The sequence below is a fragment of the Microcaecilia unicolor genome, chromosome 2, assembly GCF_901765095.1.
Source record: "Microcaecilia unicolor chromosome 2, aMicUni1.1, whole genome shotgun sequence".
Lineage (NCBI taxonomy): Eukaryota > Metazoa > Chordata > Amphibia > Gymnophiona > Siphonopidae > Microcaecilia > Microcaecilia unicolor.
This window is the reverse complement of record NC_044032.1, coordinates 188,668,241-188,683,606: the sequence shown is the minus strand read 5'-3', so window position 1 is coordinate 188,683,606 and position 15,366 is coordinate 188,668,241. Positions and strand designations below refer to the sequence as shown.

At 41.2% G+C, this 15,366-nt stretch overlaps 1 protein-coding gene across 3 annotated transcripts in view; it reads right to left on the bottom strand.

The window, feature by feature from the left end:
• MEGF10 (multiple EGF like domains 10) overlaps positions 1–15,366 on the bottom strand; it is a 252,707-nt gene that overhangs the window by 228,572 nt on the left and 8,769 nt on the right. For 2 of the 3 annotated variants that reach the window (XM_030193577.1, XM_030193578.1), the window contains exons 1-2: positions 14,727–14,842; positions 12,055–12,156 (exon numbers count right to left, since the gene is read on the bottom strand). In XM_030193577.1, coding sequence (XP_030049437.1) covers positions 12,055–12,156; positions 14,727–14,842 — 218 coding nt within the window. Of the gene's footprint in view, positions 1–12,054; positions 12,157–14,726; positions 14,852–15,366 lie in introns of those variants that run through there. The other variant, XM_030193579.1, reaches the window with a different exon arrangement.

The following is a 15,366-nucleotide window of genomic DNA, read 5'->3' as shown; positions in this document are numbered from 1 at the left end:
GTTTGAGGGAATTTATTTTATTTTTATTACATTTGTACCCTGCACTTTCCCACTCATGGCAGGCTCAATGCAGCAGGCAATGGAGGGTTAAGTGACTTGCCCAGAGTCACAAGGAGCTGCCTGTGCTGGGAATCGAACTCAGGGCCTCAGGACCAAAGTCCACCACCCTAACCACTAGGCCACTCCTCCACAATAGGATCTTGGCGTCTTTCCCTGTAGCTATTTCCAGTTGGATTTCATAGAATGTGCAGGAGCTCTAACAGTGTGCCCCATCGAGGCCGATTTCTATTAGGTATTTATGTTGAAACAACAGGCAGTTGTCCTGTATGCTCACTTGCAATTCTTATTTTATTCATAGAGTATGAATGCAATAAAGGATAGTAATCTCTGAATGGCAAGGTGAGAAACTTAGTTTTCCTTGGGTTATGGGAAGGAAGATTTTTGGCTTACTCTTCCATTCCCAAAGTAACAGTGGAGTCACAAGGCATATCCAGGTCTTTTTTACTAAGGGGGTCTTTTACAAAGCGGTGGTAAGCCCAATGCAGACTTACCACATGCTAAAATGGAACTAATGCCAGCCCAACAAGGCCACTGGTGGTAGTTCTGGCTGGAGCGCGCACCATTTCTGGTACTCCGGGTAATTTTTTTTCCCTAGCGTGGCACTGTCCGGTTACCATTGAGGTGGTGGTAAGTGCTCCCCGCCGCATGGCCATGCGGTAAGGATTATCTTACCGCGTGGCCATTTTGGGGGGGGCGGGGGCTTTTTATCCACTGCGGCAAAAAGGGCCCTGGTGCATGGGAAAAACAGCCCCCACCAATACCGAAGGGACCTTTGTCCCACAGCTTAGTAAAAGGACCCCTAAGTGACCCCCATTATCTGAACAGGGGAGAGCGTAAGGAGAGAGATTTGGTTGTCTCAGTGGTACCTGAAGGAAAGGAGTCAGAGCATTCCAATGACAGGCTCTCCCAGCAGAGAAACTAGGGGTGTCCACTAAGGGTCTTTAACTGGGCACCTCAATTTAAGCACCTCAAGGCTGCTCAGCAACAGCCTATTCTATAAAGGAACCTAGCTATTTAATATTTATACATCTTACACCGACCACAAAGCTGGAGTGTGGGCATCTAAATGTGGCAGGGATGTATTCCATAAATTACACATATGAGTGGGATTCCCACCCATGCTCCACCCCTGTGTATGCCCCTCACAAAAACAGACACTATGTTAGTTAAGAAGGTATTTGCAGAATAGTACCTTTTCACTCTGCTTGCATTTCGTGGGTATATGTGTACATATGCGTGTAAAAGCACTGGTATTCTAAGGGGTCCTTTTACTAAGGTGCACCAAAAAGTGGCCTGCGCTGGTGTAGATGAAAATGGACATGCAGCAAAATGAAAATTGGCATGCGTCCATTTTGGGCCTGAGACCTTACCACCACCCATTGACTTAGCGGTAAGGTCTCATGCATTAAACAGGCAGTAATCATCAGCACACATACAATGCCAATTGCTGCCTGGTTAGCGCTGTGCACCAGAAAATAAAATATATTTTCCAGCTCGCGTAGTGGATGCACGTAAAAAATGAAATTACCGCCCAGGCCACATGGTAGTGTATATCATACAGACTGTGAAAAGGTGCAAGCCTCCAGATTTCTAGCTTTTTATTTTAATATAGCTATTTTGCTTTTCTTGAGCTGGGAGCAGACTTAAGAGTTGCAAGAGAGCTATAATGTGCTTTTTTCTGAAAAATACCTTTCTAAGGCTGTGGTTTGACATTTGGCCTATGCTAACTTGTGATAAGTTGCTGGTCAGCAACTAAGAGCTAGAGACTCCTATGACTAAGGACATCTGAAGTATCCAGATAAAACAATCAAAAGGAGAAGTAAGTGGGTGTCGGTAAAATTGTAGCCTTAGCAAGAGTGTGGGGGTAATAACATGGTAACTTTACCCATTATCTAATGAAAACTTATGCTTATGTACATAACAGGCCCTGTCAATTTAAGAGAGTAAATGATAGAATTTGATGGAACATGCTGGAAACTGGATTCATCATAACAGGAAACAGAATATACTGGAAAAATCCATATTCATTAGGTAGAAAGGGTAATTATAATTAAGATAATGAAGAAAGGAAGAAAAAGTATTTAAGAGGAAACAGAACTGAGGATGGTGAGCCTCAGTGTGTCTACTAGCAGGTGGACATATTGACAGCTCCCAGGGAAAACTCTGTTTTTATTTGCTACATATTATACTGTATTGGGAGTTTATTTGTTACTATTTCAATAATTACTGATTGGCTTCTTTGACAATTTAAATAAACATTTATTATGTCTAATACTTATTTAGCAGCCAGAGTTTTCTTGCCTGGAATTCTGCCTGGTGGGCATGGGTCCACCCTCCAGGAAACCTCTAGAAGGCAGAGATAGGAAATGCAGTAGCCAGGCCATAGTTCTGAATTGGTGCACATTTGGCACATGTAAGCACCTAAACAGCTTAGTAAAAGGGCCCCTTAGCATTTACATGCCCAGATTATAGAATTACCTTTAACATGGCTGTTTACAGAGTTTTTTTTTCTCTTGTCTAACCCTGAGAGAATCCTTGAGAGTGAATTAGGTTTGAGCAGAATTTTTGCTACCAACTTGTTAGAAACCGCATTGATTCTTTATTGTTTCCTCCTGCCTTAATTTTTTATTGTTTTGTTTTTATTACGATGTCTTTGATTGTGTATTGTTCGTTTTGAATGTATTGTGTGTGTTGATAGTGTAATCTGCCGAGAACTATTTAGATTGCATAGAATATAAATATGTTAATTAAATAAATAAGCATACCAAAGAGATGAAAAGGATGAGAAAGTTTAATTGGTGAAGGAGTCTACATGGGATCCAAGGTATGAGAGAGAGATTCATTTGAATACTGAAGATTCCCTATTTAAATAGTCTATGAAGTCATCCAAGAACCACAGAAAGAGTGGTTCGTGGGATAAAAAAGATTCCAGGGATAAAATTAATTCCAGGGATCACAGATACAAAGCCATTAGGAGTTACGCTTTTCATTTACTGAACTGGCTATATACCTGAACAATATCGCTTTTTTGCATCATCTCATACTGCATCAGTAAATACATATTGAAACACTATTTCAGCCTTCCACTGTAATTCTAACTGTATGCCAGGGCCCTGGATAGAACTATCCCCCCATCAGAGGGCTCACACATAGGAACTTAGTGTATATGTAGAAACAGAAGAGAGATTCATCCCAATTATGAGTGGCTCCCACCCCTCTCCCCCTCCCTACTCATGGAGGGCTTAGCCAAGCCCAGGAAAGGATTACATGGGCATTTCAAAATAAAAATTTGTTGCTATTTTATCTCCCTGTTTACAATGCTGTGCTAGTAGCTGCCGGTGCGGTAATGCAGACACAGCTCATTAAATGGGCTATGTCGGCATTGCCGTGCGGCTTTGTAAATAGGTTGCAATTTGTACTAAACATTAGAGCCACGGGGAAGGACTCTTGAAATTCAATAAGTAAATCAATAAATGTATTTATGTATTTATTTATGTGGATTTATTCATTGCCTTTTTCAAATAAATTCACCCAAGGCAAAAACAACCTTGCCATCACAATAAATAATTACAAAAATAAATATTCCAATAACAGTACACATAACACACAGTATGCTACTTATAATATCAACACAATAAATTTAAACCCTTTTTTTAGCATTTACTTTTTACAGACATTATGGGCCCTGTTTACTAGGCTGCATTATAGGCGCATTAGCATTTTTAACATGCGTTAACCATGTACACACCTACAATATCTCTATAGGTGCCTTCACAGTTTTTTATTTTTATTTTGTTACATTTGTACCCTGTGCTTTCCCACTCTTGGCAAGCTCAATGTAGCAGGCAATGGAGGGTTAAGTGACTTGCCCAGAGTCATAAGGAGCTGCCTGTGCAGGGAATTGAACTCAATTCCTCAGTTCCCCAGGACCAAAGTCCACCACCCTAGCCACTAGGCCACTCCTCCACAGTTAGTGTGCATGCTAATTATAGGTGCCTACACAGTTAGTGCGCATGCTAATTATAGGTGTGTTAAAAACGCTAATGCACCTTAGTAAACAGGGCCCTATAGCTACAAAGAAATTGTAGGCAATAGAACATAAGTAGTAATTTTAAAAACAATACAAGTAGTCCATATCACGGAGAGAAAAGAAATTAAAAAGTATATAGCCAGAAGAGAAATCAGGCAAAAACAAAAATCAAACTTATCAATGTGCCATCAATTAACACCCCAAGTTGCATTAAGAAATATTATCAGATGTCTTATCCACCAAAACAACACTCCAGTTGGGAGAAATATGAAAAGTTATAGCGAGTACAATCATATGCAACAGACACTTGCAAGGAAATATGAGGGAAAATAAGATTTCCAAGGCCAAAACTCAAGATTTTAAAACCAAGATAGACTTCCAATGAAGTTGAGTAGGCCTGGCCCCATCCAGGAACATACAAACCTTCTGACAACAAAGAGTAGCATAATTTTTCATAAACCAACAGTTCAAAAATTTTTATTGTTCAAGCGCAGGGCTCATTTTACAAAGTGATGCTACCAAGAAGCAGCACATTGAATGAGAAGAAGCTCATTCAATTCCCACGGGCTTCTTCACATTCAATGCATGCTAATTGATAGCGCTGTTTTATAAAAGGAGCCCTCAGAAAAGAATGTAACTAACAATGTAGCCTGAATTGGTGTATCATCCTGGGAAGACTGCAGAAAGACAGAAAAATCCAGAATCAACACTCACTCTATGATCCACTTCTCCCCTCTCAGCATCAGTAACTCTGACACTTCTAGGCAAATAATACAAATTAACTAAAATAGAGATTCCACTGCAGGGTAGAGAAACACTTCAAGATACTTTTTAAACAATTCTAACGGAGCAAGATAATGAGTACAAAGAAAATGTAACCATCTTGAGTACAAAGAAAATTTAACCATCTCAAATTCCTAGCCCAAAATATATTTTCAAACATTTCTAAGAAATTATGGGGCCCTTTTACTAAGACGCGGCAAGCCCACCCAGGGCTTGCCACACACCAGTCTGGAACTATCACCAGACTACCTCAGGAACCTGGCAGTAGTTCCCACCCCCAGCGAGCGCCATTTCCAGTGCTACAGAAGTTTTCTGATTTTTGTAGCGCCGAAACTTAACCGGTGGTAATCGCTGCCCGGTTACCGCCGGGTTAGCATGAGGGCCCTTACTGCCATCTCAATGGCTGGCAGTAAGGCCTCCCCACCAAAATGGCCGTGCAGTATGCGGTTCACTTACTGCACGGGCACGGCCATTTCTTTTTGCCAAAAATGGACAGCCTTTTACTTGCTGCGGTAAATGGGAGCCTCAGCGCATGTCAAACATGTGCTGATGCTAGCGCAGACCCCCTTTTAGCGCAGCTTAGTAAAAGGGCCCCTTTGAGTCCACAAACTGTCCTTAACAGTAGAAGCTGCTGTAACAAGTGATCTGGATTGACCACTGTTGGAAACAGGATGCTGGGCATGATGGACCTTTGGTCTTTCCCAGTATGGCAATACTTAGGTACTTATGTAAGAAGTGTAATACTTTGAGATTCTTCTTTAATTAACTGAGACTGGAAACCTTCCATCCTTTTTTTCTTGATCAGAAAATTTCAAGACCGCTTCCTCAGAAAAAGTACACAACTGGATCGAAGTCCCCTCAAAGAAGCCTCTGTCCTGGATACTACAGTCCATGTATCTTTCAGTGTTATTTCACCCTCGTCTGGAAGAACAATCACAGGCATAAAACTCTTTCCCTCAGAAGGTAAAGAAACCACCTTGGAAAGTTGAGCAGGTGTAAAACCCATTTCCAAGTGATTAGTCTACAAAATCTCCATAGTTGAGGTAGGATATGAGGATTTATGTCAATCCTCATATTCGGAGAAAACCACCAGGTTGGAGAGGAGGTGTCTGCGAACCAAGAAGATTGAACTCTCCACAGGGGAGAAAGTACACACATGGAGTAATGGGTATTACATGGGAGACCATAGATCCGTTGATCATCATGGTCCAACACCATTTCCTTTTGTTTCTTCACCATAGTGAGAAAAATAATTTCTTGCTCTTAACTGTCCCTGAAGGGGGCTCCAAAGCAGGCAGATGTTCCCTTTGGCCATGCCCCTTTGGACATATACCCAAAGATGAATACCAAATACAAATAATTGGCAAATAGCATGTTAACATAAAACAATATAATTTCTTAATTTTTAAAATAATATTAGAAATAGTCATTATTGTTATTTCAATGCTTAGGGAGTCTTTAGTCATTCTTTTACTATGCTTTTTAATAACTTCACTATTACTCTTTTCTTCTAACTTACAACTAAGGAAAATTGTTCTTGGGAGACCTATTAAAAGTTTGCTAAGTTTGCTATCCGTAACACCATTCTTTGTTTTCAAGGGAAAGTCACGTTCTCCTTTCAAAAAAATAGACCCAACTGGAGGAAACAAGATGGCTGCCGAGCTAATACGCTAACAGGCAGTGTTCCTGCAGTTCTCTAACGTTACCTTTAGAGATGCCGAAGCGACGAGGCAAGTCCGCTTCCCGGGCCCCAGAACGCACGGTATCTTCGTCTCAAGACATTCGGTCCTTTTTACAGATGACTGCAGTACCATCATCTACTGCGTTTGGATTGTCGGGAGCCAGCCCGCTGATACACGCTAGTGCAGATGGAAGCACAGCGGCGTCTCCTGGGCTAGAGCTCACGCTCAGCCCCGACATACGGGAACCGCCCCCTCAGCCTTTTGGCTTTAGCACTCCTTCGGAGACGACTCTAGACCGTTCCCCAGAGAGTGGTGAGACCGACCAGAGTCGGGAGGCGGAACAACGACCGTTTGGAGAGCAGGGTGCCTTGATTGAAACGCCGATTATATCAACTACTTCGGTGCGAAGTGTTGCTGGTTTGAATATGGATCTGTCCTTACAGGAAGAGGTAATAATACCACCACTTTTTTCTTTTCAAATGCTCAAACCAGCTGAAGTAACTATGGACTCTTTGTGGACTCTGATAGCAGACTTAGGAAAGTCACTTACTCCTCAGATAAATACATTAAATCAGGAAATGAAAAATCATGAGGAAAAAATAAAGAAGTTGGACATAAAAGTAGGGGAATTGGAAAAGACAAGGGAGAAAAATGATATAGATATAAAAATACTTCAAACACACCAGGTGGCAATGATGAAGGATTTATCTTCATTAAGGAGAAAAACTGAACTTCTTGAAAATACTGCTAGAGGTAATAATTTACGCTTGTTAAATTTCCCTAAACATATAACCAAACCCCCTAGGGAAATGTGGAAGAAATATTTGATGGAGATATTTGGGATAAAAGAAGAGTTGATTCCTCCTTTTACATATGTTTACTATCTTCCAATTAAAGAAGATTCTGATAAAAAAGAACAAGACCAATTAATGAATGTTACAGCGTTACTAGAAACTACAGACATTGAAGATATAATTCCAACTACGTTAATAGTGACTGTGGCGCTTGCACCAGACAAGCAATGGTTGATGTCTATGTTCTTCAAGAATAAGGACAAAACATTTCTAGGTCAGAAAGTTCAAATGTTTCCTGATGTTTCTAGAGAGACACAAAAGCGCAGGAAATTATTCCTATTAATGAAACCAGCAGTAATTCAGCTGGGAGCCACATTTTTCTTGCGGTACCCATGTAAGTGTGTGGTAAGATACCAGTCAAATAAATTTACTTTCTTTGATCCGGCTCAACTAACAACATTTCTCACTTCAAGGCAGAACAGGGGCATTTAAACATCTACCCATTGATTATGTTTAAACGCTCTCAAACACTGACCTGTTATCTTTACTAGCTCCATCCTGATAAAAATACTTCAAATATATTCCATTTCCAACACCTTGTTTCCAATTGTGGACTTGAGCATGAAGTTAAATGTTTTTCTTGCAATTTATTTTTATTTTCCTTATATTAGTTTTGCAATGTATTGCTTTTCAAACAAGTATGTACTTGATTATAAAGTGTAAAATCTTAAAATAAAAAAAATAAAAAAAAATAGACCCAACTGTAATGAACAATAGTGGAAGGAATCACAAACTCAGGTTTAGGTCTTCAATTCATGGCAAATATGACACAATGAGGAATTTATTAATTTCACTTTCAAGGTCTAAAGTTGTTGAAATTTTTCCTTAAATTTTCGCCTCAGTCCATTTTAATTCACCTGTTATCATTTATCATTTAAACCTTAGTTCGATGCATGTGGCAACTGTAAGAAATGCATCTTCGAACATGTGAAAATCGCTCTGTAACAGGTTTTATTGTCTCCGAGACTGCTTTCTTTATTTCATCATCAGACATGTTATTGAGGTACAGAAGTGAAGACTTCACTGCAGGCAAAACAATGGAAACAGTTGATGAGGAATTACTTCTTTTGTGGATTAACTGTTCAAAAGGCTTTCATGGAGGTATCAAACTTTCATCAAGGTCCATTGCTGAACGTTTAATCCCTTAACATCATCCACTTCAGAAATGCAAAGCAGTATAGCCAATGTTCCCACTAAGCTGCACTCGCATGTATTAGCACACAAATTTTAAGGTCTCGGTGAAGAAATTTTTATAGTAGTGCACGCTCCCTCCTTTCCCCATGGCAGTGCTTCCAGTAATACCTGTTTCTGAAGCTGTATAACCTTTGCCAGGGCTGCCGAGAGGGGGTGGGCAGGGGGGACAAAGTTCTCCAGGCCCGGGCCTCCAGGGGGGGCCGGCGCCGCAATCTCACCTGCCCTCCGTCTGCCAGCGGGCCAGGCCCTCTGCATTCAGATCACAGCACCTCTCAGCTCCATATGAAAGTGCTGCAGGCAGTAGCAGATCACCTCCCTTCGGGCCCCCTCCTTCCTTCCCAGTGTCCCGCCCTCGTCTGACGTAACTTCAGCTAGGGCGGGACACAGGGAGGGAAGGATGCCCGAAGGGAGGTGATCTGCTGCTGCCTGCAGCACTTTCACACGGAGGTGAGAGGCGCTGTGATTTCAATGCAGGGGGCCCGGCCCGGTGGCGGACGGAGGGGGGCGGCCTTGCTCCGGGCCTGGCCCAGTCTCTCGGCGGCCCTGACCTTTGTAGTAACAGTGTGGGGCTTTCCTCTACAGGCCTGCACTTAGGTGCACTACCAGGTTGCACTCTCTGCCCTGTCAGACAGAGGGCACAACCAGGCAGCACACCTGAACGTAAGCCTTTTAAGGAAAGCCTCTATATCAGAGCTAAAAAAGGAAAAGGGAAAGGGACTTCATATACCGCCTTTCTGTGGTTTTTGCAACTACATTTAAAACAGTTTACATAGTATATAACAGTACTTATTTCTATATGGGGCAATGGAGGGTTAAGTGACTTGCCCACAGTCACAAGGAGCTGTAGTGGGAATCAAACCCAATTCCCCAGAACCAAAGTCCACTACACTAACCATTAGGCTATGATAAATAGTAGTAGTAGTAGGCTACTCCTCCACTGTACAACTTGAGGAACAGTTATCACTGGAAGTACTGACATGGGGAATGGTGGGGGGAAGCTATTCTTGCAACTACTGCATTGGGAGAAAGTAAATTATGAAGGGGGGATAGAAGGGGGAAGCGGAGATTCTGGAGTCAGAATAAGTAGGAAAGGAAGGAGCACCCTATACTTGCAGCTGAGCAGCAGAAGAGGGGTAGATTCATTACATTTAGCCACTGGAAATATTATAAATCTGGACACTGTTTATGACTATTGGAAAACTGGAAAAAGAAAAAAGGAAAATCTTTCATGTTCTAAATAAGCACATTCATTTGAGAATAGTTAACATTCGTAGTTTGACAAATATATTCAATGTTGTTAAATGTTGATAAAGATTGACTCTTAAGAAATTGTAAAGACAAATTTATGTTCACAATTTTAAATGTTGGCTCACAACCTACCAATCCTTTGAGAGAACATTCAGTATAGCCCTCTTTTGCTCTAACAAATGTTCTAACGTGAAATATATTGAGTTTCATCTAAGTCACAGCATAGGCCAGAAGTTGATCTGTTCACATTGAATAGCACATAGAGATGATGTGGCATTGAATGAATGATTAAAATGTCCAACTAAAATTTTCTTCCTATGTTAATCAGTGTCACTTGTAAGAATAAAGACTTGTGAATGCATAATTGGAGTGTGTGAACAAAGCAACTCATGCTACGTATCTCTGCATCACTCAGGGCTTTTGATATGTTGGCCCCATTATCTCATATGAAATCATGAATATTCCAATTAGCCAGCCTTTCAGACAGAGCTTCAGCTAGGCAAGCTCCTGTGTGACTTCCATGAAAATGCTCACAATGCAAAATAGCAAACTATTCCTAGAAGCCATCATTGATCCGATAGTAAGATTTGAAAAAGATTCAGTTAGGTCCACAAATCACTGGTGAAAGAAATTCTTTAATCTGTTCATACATTGACAGGGTAACCTTTTCTAAAAAATATTTCTTTGATGGCATTTTGTATCTAGACTCTAGAGTGGATGTTAGCTTTTTAAAGCCAACACCTTCAACAATGAAGAAAGGCTGAATATCAATGGTTATCATTTCATTGATAGCCTCTTGCACTCTCCGGGCCTCTGAGCTGTCTATATCCTGCTGCCTTTCTTGACATAAAATTGCTTAAGCTCAGTTGACTTTCTAGGTTTTTATTTGAACTTTGAACCAGCAGCATCTCAAGATTCACTAGCATGCTTTTAAATTCATTGGCATGTTTGTGGTTTAAATGATTATTTAAAGCAAAGGTTGTGAAGTTTTTTGACTGGCCTACATCATGAGAAATCAATGCCTTGCACATGGTGCATACAGCTCTGCTTGGATCTTCATGCATTAGTGTAAAATACTTCCACACAAGATTTCATTTATCCATTTTCTTTAAGCAAGATTTAACAACTCTCTTCTATAGCATATAAAAGCCTAAATTATGACACTTAGAATAGCCAAATTTGCATAAAATGTAAGTGGAGGAGTGGCCTAGTGGTTAGGGTGGTGGACTTTGGTCCTGAGGAACTGAGTTCAATTCCAACTTCAGGCACAGGCAGCTCCTTGTGACTCTGGGCAAGTCACTTAACCCTCCATTGCCCTGTGTAAGCCACATTGAGCCTGCCATGAGTGGGAAAGTGCAGGGTACAAATGTAACAAAAAAAAGTGAAATATGAAAGTTTGCTTCACAACACAAAGGTCAAACTGGAAGTAGTAAATAATAAAGGAAAGTTCAGCAAAGACACTGGAGAATCCTGTGTAAAATTTGTACAGTGTATTTGTTATTCATATTCAGTTTTAGACTATTATTCAGTCAGATATGAACAATGTATTCAGTATACTAATGGGTCTGGCATTCTAGACTTCAGAGTGTCTGTGCCCTACTCACATTCACAGCAGAAAAACAAAAGGCATGGGTTCCATGCATGGCTGTGCTTCATGGTTTTCATTTTTACTTTACTTCCTGATCTGAGACTTTCTTTCTACCCCATTATTGCAAAGTGAGAACAGATTTTTTTGATCAGACTGTGTTCACTCTGTGATCATGATCCCCATCAGACAATGAATGTATAATGGCCTTCAGAAGCACAAAGCAGTTGGAATTCCATCCGGGCTCTGCACTGCATCCCCATGACACAATAATGACAGAGGTGCCTCGTGTTCTCATAAGCAGCTTAGAGCAACGTAGAAAACAACAAAAAAAAGGAAAACCAGTCAACATCAAGAAACAAAATAGTGTAATATACAATAGAAGAATAATCGAAAAATTGAAGCATAATAGTATACTAGATCAGACTTGACCCATTTCTCTGTTTCTTAAATAGAACAGCTTCTTTAAAATTATGACATCTAAATGTTTGTAAAGAAAACCCTACTGATTGCAACCTATGTCACATACATGTATTTTATGACACACAGAATAGCACAATCATAGGAAACACATGCGTCTTTTCAGAAACAACCTCTATGAACATATTAACATATTACCTGTGCCTCGTGCATTTAAACCAGTTCAGTATATCAGTGCAGCTGGTGTAGTAAATTTGATCAAAGGGGTGTGCGTAGGATTCTTGAACAGTAACTGAATAACTAAAAAGAGAGAGAGCTTTATTATTATATGAATATTATTAAATATATTTATTTTCCATTATTTCATTATTTATGCCTCACCAAAAAGATGAAGGCAAGTTACAATAAAAACAATCTTATAAAATCCTAACCCATCCACCTTTAGTCCTACCCTTATACATCTCCCACCTTCCCCCTAGATCTCCACGTTAAACTCATTCTCATACAGGTGTGGTAATGTGCTGCAACTTTACATACATAGTATCAAGAGGTTATCAGGCTTATTTTCGATTCACCTTCTCATAGAATCACCCAAATTGGCATAATCGAAAGCCAATTTTGGGCATCCCCAACTGCTTTCCATTGTGGGGACAACCAAAGTTCCCGGGAGCGTATCAGAGGCATAGAGAAGGCGGGACTTGGGCATGCCTAACACATGGGCGTCCTCGACCCATAATGGAAAAAAAGGGCATCCCTGACGAGCATCTGGACGACTTTACTTGGTCCTGTTATGACCAAGGCACAAAAAGGTGCCTGAACTGACCAGATGACCACCAGAGGGAATCAGGGATGACCTCCCCTTACTCCCCCAGTGGTCACTAACCCCCTCCCACCCTCAAAAAAGAACTTTAAAAATATTTTGTGCCAGCCTCAAATGTCATACTCAGGTCCATCGCAGCAGTATGCAGGTCCCTAGAGCAGTGTTAGTGGGTGCAGTGCACTTCAAGCAGGCGGACCCAGGCCCATCCCCCCTATCTGTTACACTTGTGGTGGTAAATGTGAGCCCTCCAACACCCACCACAAACCCACTGTACCCACATCTAGGTGCCCCCTTCACCCCTAAGGGCTATGGTAGTGGTGTACAGTTGCAGGTAGTGGGTTTGGGGGGGGGGGTTGGGGGGCTCAGCACATAAGGTAAGGGAGCTATGTACCTGGGAGCTTTTTCTGAAGTCCACTGCAGTGCCCCCTAGGGTGCCTGGTTGGTGTCCTGACATGTCAGGGGGACCAGTGCAGTATGAATGCTGGCTCCTCCCACGACCAAAGGGCTTGCATTTGGTTGTTTCTGAGATGGGCGTCCTTAGTTTCCATTATCGCCGAAAATCAGAAACGACCAAGTCTAAGGACGACCATCTGAAGGGACGACCTAAATGTCAAGATTTTTTTGATAATATGGGTTCCCCGCCCCTTCGTCGGGACGTCCTCAGGAAAACGTGGGCGCCCTTTTCAATTATGCCTCTCTAAATATCACTGTACAAAGCACATATAAACTAATTAAGAAATGATTGCGGGTGCAGTATGTAAGTAGTTTGCAACTTAATTAGCAGAGAAAACTCACAGAACATGGAAGTTTGGGGAGAACAACAATAGTGTAATTCTGTCTAATTTTAAGGCCCTATGTACAATGCGGTATCCATTCTATTAATCCTACTTATCTTTGTCTTTTTTTATTTTCTCTTATTTTATCTTTTTATCTTTTCTCTATATTAAACTTGAAGCAGAGAAAAAGACCTCATCAGTCCTTGCATGGCGTTACTGTGCTTAATGTGCTCAAACGCCAGCGTTCCTTGGACTCCGTTATAATCCTCGGTCTTAAAAAACTCCACTTCTATATAGTGGATTATGAATATAATAATAGTCAATAATAGTCAATCGTGATATTTCTTTCCTCTAAAATCTAATGTTGTAAACAATACTTAAAGATCTGTCTAGATAGGTAGCCGTAAGGTGGCTATTAAAAATTTGTGGCACAGGAAGATTCATGAACTGCCTGAAGTGGCATACTGAGATTTGCCTAATCTATATAATTTGCTAGACTGAAAAGGGGACCGATCAATGATATCGATGCACTTAATGATTGTATTGGATTTTGTTAATTTAATAAAGCTGTGGCCTTGTTTTTGCCATATATGATTTATTGTCAAGTGAAGGGGTACAGTATGTGGGAATGCCTATGTTTATTTTCACTCCTAATTAGGTCTCAAGGATTTTACCTCTCCTAAACTAGTACCGTACCAAGGGTGGGGCAGTGGGAGTGGTCCACCCTGGGTGCAAGCAGCAAGGGGGTGCACAGAGCAGTCATGCGGCTGTTGACTCCACCAGTCCCCTGCCCCCACTGATTTTACTTCCTGTTCCAGGGCAGGGGACCAGCACAGCCGACAGTCTGGGGGGGGGGGGGGGTGGCAAGCAAACTGGGTAAGCCCCTGCCCTGAGTGGCACAGACCCTTTATTCCAGTGTACTAGTCACTGCTGCTTTCTAAATACCACTCTTCCTTTCTTTTACTGTATGTAGTGCCTCCAGACTTAACCCCATCCTCTTACTGAGAGGTCTGCCTTACAGTTCTAAAGCACTCCAGGAAGCAAGCAGTGTTTAATTTATCCTATGCCTTGTAAATATACAACTGGCATTATATTATACTGCCCTGATGCAGTTCTGTCCCTTTTTTTAATATTGGTAGTATTAACCACAAAAGCTGTTGTTTTAATTCGGAAGGAAGAGGCAGCAAGTACAGTGGGAACTGGGAGCACATGAAAATGCAGGTGAAAGACAGTACTGGTTTAAACTAGTCTTAACACAGCGGTTCAATCCTCACCTTTCCCAGTGGCTGCAGACATTCGGATCTTCCAGATTTAGAGAAAGTGATGTCCCCATCCATGGATGGAAAAGGATAAATGGGAAGAATCTGAGACAGGGTGAAGGTAGAACCATTTTCCCAGTCTAGTTGACACAAGAGAAGACACAAAAATACAAGTAAATATGGAGATTTATGAAAATCTGTTGTGTAATTGCCTCAGAATTTTGAGTGGATGAGTAGTATAATGGTTAATGCAGTGGGCTGAAAACCAGGAGAACTGGGTTCAATTCGTACTGTGGATCTTTGTGACCCTGGGCAAGTCACTTAACCCTCAATTGCCCCAGGTACAAAACTTAGATTGTTAGCCCACAAGGGACAGAGAAAGTATCTGCATATAACATATGCAACGTTTCATTAAGGGGTATGTTTACTAAGGTGCGTTAGTGTTTTTAAAGCACCTGTAAATTTAAGGTGTGTTAAATGCTAACGTGCCTATACATTTCTATGGGCACATTAGCATTTAATGCACATACACCATTTACGCACGTTAAAAATGCTAACGCGCCCATAGTTCCGCTTAGTAAACCTAGCCCTAAGTCTCCTTCAATTCCTCCTATGCTTATAAATGTATATGAATAGGGACATGCTCATATGCTTT